The 10,617-nt window shown below is 40.9% G+C and overlaps 1 protein-coding gene across 1 annotated transcript in view; it reads left to right on the forward strand.

The window, feature by feature from the left end:
* The window catches only part of abi3bpa (ABI family, member 3 (NESH) binding protein a), a 33,048-nt gene extending 23,634 nt beyond the window's left edge, over window positions 1-9,414 (forward strand). The window contains exons 12-20 of the mRNA XM_073473911.1: window positions 1,421-1,543; window positions 1,955-2,044; window positions 2,176-2,385; window positions 3,542-3,647; window positions 6,453-6,532; window positions 7,144-7,173; window positions 7,308-7,466; window positions 8,348-8,470; window positions 8,847-9,414. Coding sequence (XP_073330012.1) covers window positions 1,421-1,543; window positions 1,955-2,044; window positions 2,176-2,385; window positions 3,542-3,647; window positions 6,453-6,532; window positions 7,144-7,173; window positions 7,308-7,466; window positions 8,348-8,470; window positions 8,847-8,962 — 1,037 coding nt within the window. The 3' untranslated portion in view covers window positions 8,963-9,414. The remainder of the gene's footprint in view (window positions 1-1,420; window positions 1,544-1,954; window positions 2,045-2,175; window positions 2,386-3,541; window positions 3,648-6,452; window positions 6,533-7,143; window positions 7,174-7,307; window positions 7,467-8,347; window positions 8,471-8,846) is intronic.
* Window positions 9,415-10,617: the final 1,203 nt, after the last annotated feature.

The following is a 10,617-nucleotide window of genomic DNA, read 5'->3' on the forward strand; positions in this document are numbered from 1 at the left end:
GCACCAAAAGTTAATGGGGTCTATTCTGGGCTGAGACCCATCCAACATCTACTGTAGGTTTTCGTGGAAATCCGTTCAGTAGTTTTTTGTGTTACCCTGCTGACAAACCAACCAACCAACAGACAGGGGTGAAAACATAACCTCTGTGGCAGAGGTAAAAACTGATGAAAAGTTAACTCTTCTTATTGTTCACCTTGTGCACCACCATATTGCTGTGATGTCACATGTATTCATGTTGACCAGTTTGGATCAGATGGATCTGGCCCGAATTTCCAACTTGGAGTCAGTTTCATTTCACTTTTTCGTGTTGGAGGTCGTTGTTTCAACCCGAGTCATAAGTACAATGGATCGCAGCATTTTGCACACAGCAGGCCGGTGGCTGGACATAAACTGCTTTTTAAGCCAGTGGTTCTCAAACATTTCCTTCCCTCTGTAAACCAAATGAAACCTTATCCAGCCTTTAACATATCCTTACAAGACAAGTAGTTATTTTAATTAAATAATGTTAAGGATTATCAAAAACGTATTTGCTTTCTTGCAAAATTACTGTGCAGATGTTGATGTCATCTAAGTTTCCCCCAAATTGCCAGAGTTTGAAGACACGAAGGACACAAGGCTTGTTTGCTGCATTGAACCTGAAACAAAATACTTTTTTTTTCTGTTGTCTTGACTTCTTTTGACATGATTCTTCAATGAACATCATTTGTTTTCATTTCCTTTCCTGTTAAAAATATGGCCATATGGCTTGTATTTTTTAAGTTGTTTTTTTTCGCCTGAATGAAGCGTGCTAAACTCAATCACAGCCTTGATAGCGTGAAAGCACTTGTGCACATTGTTTATTAGTCCCACATGAAGACGACTTATTCAACTTCAGTTCCGCTTCGTATTTTTCCACAGGGTCAAGTTTTGGCTACGCCATCCATTATTGTTTGAGAACCACTGTCTTATCTTCTGCAAACAAAAATGTGCTTACAACTCCAAAAAAAGAGAGCATGCAATGAATTACACAGTGATTACTAATGAACAAAAGAGCATTCATCTAAACATTACAGCTCATCTCAGTGGTCTTGTTGCTGTTTTTCTGGACTCTCTCATGCTGTTCTCTCTGTTTCTATCTCTCATCCTTCTCTCTGTATATGTGCACAAAGCCAGTGTGTATGTGCGTGTGTGAGTAAGTGCATGGTTCGGAGCATCTGGGCATCCTTGGTCTCAGCAGTCGTATTCTGGCAGACCTTTTTCCCCCTTGAAGAGCATTAGAGATCTTTCTGAACAAGCAATCTCTGATCTTCCAGCAGCCACGAAAGGCCACTGACTTGCTCAGTGAGGATGGCCAAAGCAGATGGATCACAACTGTGAGTCAGATGATGAGGGTGAAGAACTGATTTTTCCTCTTCCTCCTCCTCCTGCTCTCTGTCCTCAGATAAACCCATGGACCTGAAACAAGGAGACAAGGAGTCCATCTTGAAGCCATTCGCTCTGGTCACAGCCAAGCCCAAGCAAGAGCGCCGGCAGCAGACAACCACCCCCGCCTCCGCAGTAAACAGTACGAGTGACACAACTTTTCATGCGTCTTGGGAGGAAAGTTATGACTCATTATCATTAGTGCTTTCATTGCCCGGAGACAAAATTTAATTTTGAAATTCATGAAAAAAAGATAAAAAATAGGCAACAGAAAAAGCTTTTTTGTCTTTGAGTCAGTGCATGCATGTGATAATAATCAGGAGATATTTCTAATGCAGCTTGCAGGTGTGTAAAGTAGTAAGAAAAAGAAAGGAAAAGAGAATTTTCTCAGTATTAAGAGACAAACAAAGAGACTGAGTGCAGGCCAGAGCAGGTGCTGAGCTGGCTGGTTGTTTCTCAGGGCCAGAGCTGTAAAAGTGAGGACAGAGAGAGCTGCCAGAGCCTGCTGGCACATCAAGCTAACCCCGACTCCTCTCTCCTGTTCCCCTCTCAGGCAGCCGTTTTGACATAAATGAAAACTCTTCCATATTCAGGCCCTTGCCTACATCAGAGATAGACATCATGGGCAAAAAGCGCTTTACGGGTAAGACTTAAATGCTTCATCATTGAAATCATCAGCTCTCTAGCAACAATACTCAGGACTACTGCACGAATAAACAGGAGTTAAAAGGGTGGCATGAATAAAAGTGCTGTTTTTATTGTACCTGTCTATAGCCCCCCATGTGATCTATAAGACCGATAAGAAGCCTAATGAGCCGTGCTCCATCACCTCGTCCCTCGCTTACTTCCCTGATGAGGAGGCCAATGATCAGAACGTGACTGGTCCTCCCCGCATACCTCCGTCCAACCTCACTGTGGTTACTGTGGAGGGCTGCCCGTCGTTCGTCATTCTTGACTGGCAGAAATCTGACAACGAAACCAGAGGTACGGTTCTTGTTTCAGTTAGGGTTTGCATCAGGGTGATTGGCAATTCATTCATGACAGCAGGTTGTACAGATGTAGGTGAAACTGCTTTCTTATAAGCCACGCTTAATAAAGAGTTGTGTTTGGGTGGGTGATTCGTGTTAAGTGGGAATCTACATGAATGCCAGGGCCCAAGGTTTCCCAGCAGAGCATTGCAATTTATCGTAGTGATCAATGTTAATCCATTTACCTGTCAGTGGTTGTCGCTGACTGGTGTATATTGACACTGTATAGTGTGTTTGCTTCCCAGGGTTGTCTTACCCCTTTTGGTTCTACCCAATCGGCAGAATAAATGTTGGCAATGTATGTTTCTGCAAACCATGTATATGTCTAAATTTAACATTTCTTTATGTTGCAACTTAACATTTCTTTAGGTTCAATTTTCTATTTTATGTTGTGAAAACCCTTGTAATCTGTGTGGTTAGGTTTAGGCACATCAACCAACCAACCAACCAATCAAACCAATCAATCAATCAATCAATCTTTATTCGTATAGCGCCAATTCACAACAAAAGTCATCTCATGACACTTTCCAAATTGAGCAGGTCTAGACCATAGTCTTTGATTAATTTATTTACAGGGACCCAACATTTCTCCAATGAGCAAGCACTGCTTTTAAACAGGCAGAAACCTTGACCAGAACAGGAAGAGAGAGAGAGAGAGCGGGAGAGAGATAGAAGAAAGAGAGAGAGAGAAACCAGTTGGTCTGGAGAAGATGAAGAAGAAGAAGAAGAAGTACATGTTTTGGTCACCACAAACATGGTTGGAGATTTCCAGAGGTCTCCTCAACAACATCCAGTGGTGTCACACTTACAAATATGAATGGATCAGTGGTCTGCAGAATAGTTCACTGCCAACATTTTATCCTGGTGACTGTTTAGTTTAGTGTTTCATTGTCTTTTCTGTCTATAGGTTTAAGTAATCAAGAAAACCCCTTCAATTTGTGACTATTTATCTTATGGAAAATAGTCAAAATTAATAAATTCTAGTAATGTTAACATGTAAACCCTTTATACCATTATTAGAACAAGCTGCCTAAAGTACTCTGTAATCAAAAAAGTTGAAATATAAAGTTTATGTTATTTGACAGACACTGATTTTTGGCTCCTTTTTTCAGAGTATGAAGTCGTATCCACCGAGAAAGGACCGAATGGAGAGGAGGTGTCCATACTGACAACCAACCAGACGCACACAGCTGTGGAGAATCTCAAACCAGAGAGCAGGTATGTGTCTCAGACATTATTACACGGGACAAATTATTTCATGGAAAAAGGGATACGCTGCCATTGTTTTCCATTAGTCTTTCACTCTTACTGTGTGTAGTCAAGTCAGTGTTTTTTTATGTAGCAAAATATCAATTCAGATGAGGATGCAAAAACAACCCTTTAATGTGGAAATAATGGAGGAAATGTCAGGATGAACAACAGATGGACAGACATACAATAGATGTTGTGTGTACAGAACAGACCAATTATAGTATGGACAATCAGGATGACAAAATTAGACATGGATTGTAAATATGGAGGATGTGGAGCCTCTTCAGGTGTTCCCAAACAGCCCAGAGCCACACAAACTGCTCTCCACGCTGGAACCTGGAAGAAGACTGACCACATAAATACATGAGCAAATCTCAAACACTGTTCTCACGGAGAGGAGAAACAAACACATGGAGGGAGAGAGAGACAAGGACACCAAGCACATTCGGTACAAAGAGGAAGAAGAGGAGAGGCTGGACTCCCTGAGGACGAAGATCCTGATCCAAAACATCTGGAGTGACTGACGCACCGACAGCCAGGGATGATAGAAAGGTCTCCAGACAGCTGATGGTTGAGCACAGAGAAGCCTGCGTAAAAAGAGAGGACACGGAGGAGAAGCAATGGAGGGAGAGACAAACAAACAGAGGGTTTTCAGTCTGATAGTCAGCACGGTGAAGGACTCCCTGGACATATCTACTAAGCTAGAAGACCCCAAATCCTATAAACTATAAACCTAGCGTGCTCTCTAGTCACCTTTGTCCTGCTGAGCTCTAAAACTATTTTTAAACATTTTAAAATGTCAAACTTATCATGAACATGTTTTATATCTGTGGATATCATAGCGACACCTGCTGATGCTGACGTATCTTCCTGGCAAATTCCACAGTCCTGGTCTGGCTTTCTTTTGTGATTTCTGGGTCGTAAGTAAGCGGTCATTTTTTTCCTCAAATCTTCACCAAAGGATTGGCGGCTTTTTTCAGTCTTATGACTAGCTCTGATTTCAAGTGGAGTTAGCCTTTAAGCATGACGAAGTTGGCATTACCTAAGCTGGTGCGTTGCGTCCTGCTGATGGCGCCCTGAGACCTGTTGCAACTCTCTGGATGAGGTTTGGAATGTGACTACGCAGCAGCAGAAGAAGAGAGGTTGTAGACTTTGTGCTTAAATTGGTTGAGGAACAAAACTGGAACAGCTGTCGAGAGCTGTTGCAGCTGTAGCAGGCACATACTTCAGGAAGCTGAATCACTTCCAGTCAGCTGATTCATGGAATCACATATAAAATCAAGGAGAGTAATTTCTGGCATCCATGTCATCCAATGATCGCCCAGAATGGCTGTTTGGGAAATCTGAATTGGGATGTTGGCCAGAACCTCTAGGTGAATTTTGACAATTTGTGGTGGTATGAGCACACTAAAAACAACGGCAGGTTTACATCACTATACATTTGCCCACATAAAACCATTTGCTTAAACGTTCTGTCATGGCGCTATGGAGCAATTTTTCTATGAGAGGGTCCCTGTTGACGGACACTGGTGCCCATGTGCAGTACATGGAGGTGTTATGGTACATATTCCTGCCAATGCTGTTACACTATTCCACTGAAAAGTAGATAAATGTGTTGCACACTGTGGCTCCATATGCATTTTTCTTCTTGTTTCGGCCCACAGGACCAATCTTGAAGAAGGCCTGAGGGACGAAACATTAATTAAAAATATTAATGCATACAGAGCCAGAGTGTGAAACATTTTTTTTAAAAAATATTTTCCAGCCCACTTCCAGTGATCAGCACCTCATTACAGCCCTTGGTGTGCGTTACTTTTCTATTGTTTGTACACTGTTCCAGGTGTGGTAACATGCCAGCAAAGAGGAGGAAATGCATTCATTGTGGTTATTAGACCCCAAGGGTACACACGATGTGACTTAGTAACACTGAATGTTAACATTACCTGTGTCTGTCTCGCTCAACCCAACTGGTCTCGGCAGATGGCGGCCCACCATTGAGTCCAGTTCTGCTCTGAGCTTTCTGCATGTTGAAAGGCAGTTTTTATCTCGCCACTGTCGCCAAGTGCTTTCTCATGGGGGAAATGTTGGGTCTCTGTAAATGAATTAATCAAGGAGTATGGTTTGATTTGGAAAGTATCATGACAAGACTTTTGTTATGAACTGGCCCTATCCAAATAAAGATTTATTGATTGATTGATTAATTGTTCATTTACAAGAGAACCCAGGGGCACCTTAACAATAACTGTATGCTTGATCTACTTTCTGATTACATTAGTACGTTTCATTGTAGATCTCATCTAAAGAGGCATATTAAATGGCACTGAAAAGCTATTAGTGTGCTTTGTTTAGGTATCTCCAGATTCACTTGTAATTGCACGACCCATGAGTGAGTTATGTTTTGGTTTTGCTCACGCAAAATGGCCAAAACGACATAAAGGCTGAGGAAACCTGGGTGGAGAGGGTCACTGAGTTTTTAATTAGATTTCAGCATCTGGAGTCTCAGAACTCACCAGAACCCTCCCCTGGGCTGGGTCTGCTGGCCTGACTACTGCCAGGACATCTGAACGCAGCACGTGGAATAACCATCAGCTCTGTGTGTGTGCGTGTGCTTGTGTGTGTGTGTGTGTGTGTGTGTGTGTGTGTGTGTGTGTGTGACCCATTCTTAGCCGTCTAAGGCACGAAAATATTATGCGTCCCAGTTCTGGAGTTTGGAGGAATTCAGATTGAGAGTTTGGATTGCGACTTTTATCCCCTTTTTCTGTTTTATTTCAGTTATGAATTCAAAGTAACACCAAAGAACGAGCTGGGAACAGGACCCTCCAGTGATCCTGTGTCTTTCAGCACAGAATCAGGCAAGTTTTACAAACCTTCTAATCTAATCCGCACAATGCATACCAGAGGACATTACTGATAAACCCTGATGAGTTTGCTCAAATAGAATAGACTAATTAGTTGCTTGTTGATGCCACTGTACTGTACATGTTGCTAATTATCAAGAAGTGATTAGCATTACTTTGAATCTCTGAAGGTGGGCTGTTAGGCAGTTGTTAGTCTAATGATTTCAACATGGCACCGGGGTCTGACTGATTAAGACTCAAGGCTCTTGTCAGCTCACCAGATGTCCTCCGAGGCTCTTTTCTAACAGAGGCGTATCATCCACCTGCTGATAAGAGTGCTCCGAGCACAGCGAAATTTACACTGATCATAAAGTAAAAGCTTGAGTTCGTCAAATGTTTTCAACTCACAATGACAACACTGAGAGGGGAATACTTTGCTTAATTGGCCTCCTGCCCTTGCGCAATCAAAGCGAAGCCTTTCGGGGCTGAACATTGTAAACACTCTGCCAAATGGGCTCTGATACAAGTCTCGTTTTGTCTAGCACAATGTTTCAAGATGTCTCATGACTTTGATATGAAGCTGTTTTGATGACGTTAATCATTGCAAGTTTCTCTCCCGTTTGTAGCGGATCCACGAGTGAGCGAATATGTGTCAGGTGAATATCATATCATTTTTTCTCTCCTGATCACTATGTTCCAGCTAAATTACGTTTTGATATATATTAACTGACACTACATTTGGATTCTGTATCAGTATATTAAGCTTTTGCCTCTAATGAATTCCTCTCAGGCAAAGATGCCATCTGGACTCAGTTCCCATTTAAATCCGATGCCTACTCTGAATGCAGTGGAAAGCAGTATGTGAAGAGAACTTGGTACAGAAAGTTTGTGGGCATCCAGCTCTGCAACTCCCTGAGATACAAGATCTACTTGAGTGACTCCCTCAATGGTAATTACAGTTCGAAACAGTGAATTCAGGGCTGCTGCTTAGGGGCCCCTACACTGCCACACTGCATCTCTGAAATGTCAGTTCTGTGGGAACTTCCTTGTTTTAGTTGGGTAACAGTCATTTAAGTTGAAGAATGAACTAATGCAAACTTTAATTAAATCTTTTTCAGAATCCTCTTCCTCTCTGTAACATCCCTGTGAGGCCAGGGGACATAGTTAGATATATTAGACAAGGGAGTAAAAGAAGAAGGAGAAACCATGAGCAGGGGTTTTGATCACAAAATGATTTATTTACAAATTCAAATAATATTAAGGTCAACAGAAAACAAGCATTTTCAAAATAAAGATGCCGTCATCCTACAAAAGAAGAAAAGACCAAAGATCTAAAAAAAACCACAAAGCAACTCCAGTGTTAAACATTAAATCACTAATGATTAGAGATCAGCACCTCACCAATCACATTCTCTGGCTCACGCGGCACATTACAGCCGCTTGGCCCAGTGGACCTGTTGTAAGGTTAGACAGAGCTTATAAAACACCAAGGCTTAATGCTGAATGAAATCAGATGTGATCCTCCACTCACAGACAAGAGAGGGGTGGGGGGTGGGGGGGACCTGAGGACAAACAAGAAAACACAATCACACACAATGTGCAAACAGCAATGATGTTAAACCAACCCACAACCGTATGAAACAAATTTAAACCTTCTAGTCTCCTTGAAGGAAACATAACATGTCTGTCTTTTTAACACAGGATGACTGATTTGATGATTTGTGTGATCACTTCAATTCAATATCAATATAACCTCTAAGACTGAAGATTGATAATGTGATCAGATTTATTTTCATAGACAGAAACATACTTTGTCTGTCCTCTCTGTAGGTAAGTTCTACAACATTGGAGATCAGACGGGGCACGGTGAGGACCACTGTCAGTTTGTGGACTCCTTCCTGGATGGACGCACCGGCAGCCAGATGTCTGCTGAGGAGCTACCCAGCAGGCCAGGTATTTTGGTTAGCTGTTAGTTGATTATTTTAGTAGTGCATTCACATGCTCATCAGATTGTCCCATTTCCTAAGTTCAGATGTCGGTCTTTTGACGTTTTTATGTTCATGAGCTTTTAAGTCGTCATGTGGAAACAACATGGACACTACAAAGAAGATGTGTTAAATTAAAGTGATTTAGTCTCAGACTAATAAATAACTTTTATAAACTAATCTAGGTCACTCTACATGTATAGCAATGGTTGCAGTCTAATATCTTATTACAAAATTACATGCGGGCAAAAAATTGATATGCAACACATGTGTTAATCAAAAGTTTCTTACCACAAACCAAACATTTACTTTGTAGTATTAACCCTCCTCTGTCTCTGTACCAGGGTTTTTTAGAGCGTTGAGACAGGAACCTGTCCACTTCGGAGAGATTGGAGGGAAGTCACATGTTACTTACGTCCCCTGGTACGAGTGCGGCACACCCATACCTGGGAAGTGGTAAGACCCCACGAGGCTGTCCAGGAAGGATGACTTCCTTGGTGGTGAGCGAGATGAAGACGCCTGATTTGGCCTGACGGGAAGTGGGCCTTTCTTTCATGTTACCCGGGACACTTTAGGCGAGTTCTGCCTTCTCTACCAGGTGTGACCCTTTACAGGACTTTTAGGTGTCACCGACCTCTATTGAGTGTATTTGTAACATTGGTCTTGATTTCTGTATGTATCGAAAATGTCACAGCACATGAAGAATGCAGGAGCTGAAGTGAACCGAATTATTGAATATACAGTAATCACAGAGAAAATGTTGGGAAGCTGGCTCCCAAAGTGTAATAACTTGTATGATATTATTTATGGGGGGATCGTGACTGAATATTCTGTGTGCTCGGGGCTTTTAAGATGAGAAAGTAAAAATTGTTTCCAATACTTGCATGTCAGTGAACACATACGTGTACAGAAAGGTGCCAATCAGACTTTTGCTGTACATTTGGACTATGTTACACACAGACATGCAGGATTGACCTTCTGCTGGCCCTAAGGGATTATTAGCAGTTGCAGTTTGCACAGTATTAAACTTCTGTTCATATATGTATATGGTGTGAAATACAATATGTATTCCAGGGATCATATAGTTTCATATACGTCAAATAAAAGATCAAATCAGCTTCAGCCAAATCGTTGCTCTATTGTTAGACAGCTTGAGTCCAGTGTTACTATGGGGTCACATGGAAACAAAAGATTGATGTATTTGTAATGCTCATGCAGTCTTTTCCTGTATTTTATAGAAGAATAAATGTTATAAAATGTATAAATAAATAAACTGAGCTTTAATGTGGAAATGACATAAAGCAAACTACATAATTTAGTAAATCTTTATAATAACCATCATTATTAAATGGTAAATTTATGGTTAATTAAACATTAACTAATCGTTTTTAGCTGTTACCAAACAATGAGATACTTCAGAAACCATTTACTAACCAAATATAAAGGTTTATAAACGTAAACAATTGCTTAATAAATGGTTTATAAAGCATTTCATTAACTGTCATCTTAAGTTTAATTAGCTATACATTTACTATCTATTAATGGTTATTTTAAAGTGTTACCCATAATTTATGTCATTGTGTTCAAATTAAAGTGTACATAAAGCTATAAATAATTGGAGAGAAATTGCAAGTTATTTTCCACGTCTGCCATGACTGCCATTTTGATGCACCGTGTATGGTTTCAGCAATAAATCTTGTTTTTATATTGACTGACATTCATTTTCCATTTGATTCTATGCCTTCTATGTTAAAGTTTCAACCATGTTGGGAAATCTCGTCCTCAGTTGCGTTTTTACCGAGATTGAGCAAATAGTGGACGATACGCACTCTTATGTCTGTTCAGAAAATAGGATTCTGACTGATTTAGCTTGGCACAAATACTGTAAACAGGGAAATGGCTAGTTCAGCTCTGCCCCGCAAAATCACTCTACCAGCACCTGTTAAGGTCACTAACACATATCTTGTTTAATTGCAGAAAAAAGAAATGTTACATGTTCAGTGCTATATACCATATTACTGGTTGCTGGTGGTAGCCTCATACTTGGTGTACAGACTAGCTAGGACAGATGCCATTAATTTTATAGCTGTGTAGTTCAGCAGAAAGAAAATAGCT

The sequence above is a fragment of the Pagrus major genome, chromosome 9 (genome assembly GCF_040436345.1).
Source record: "Pagrus major chromosome 9, Pma_NU_1.0".
NCBI lineage: Eukaryota > Metazoa > Chordata > Actinopteri > Spariformes > Sparidae > Pagrus > Pagrus major.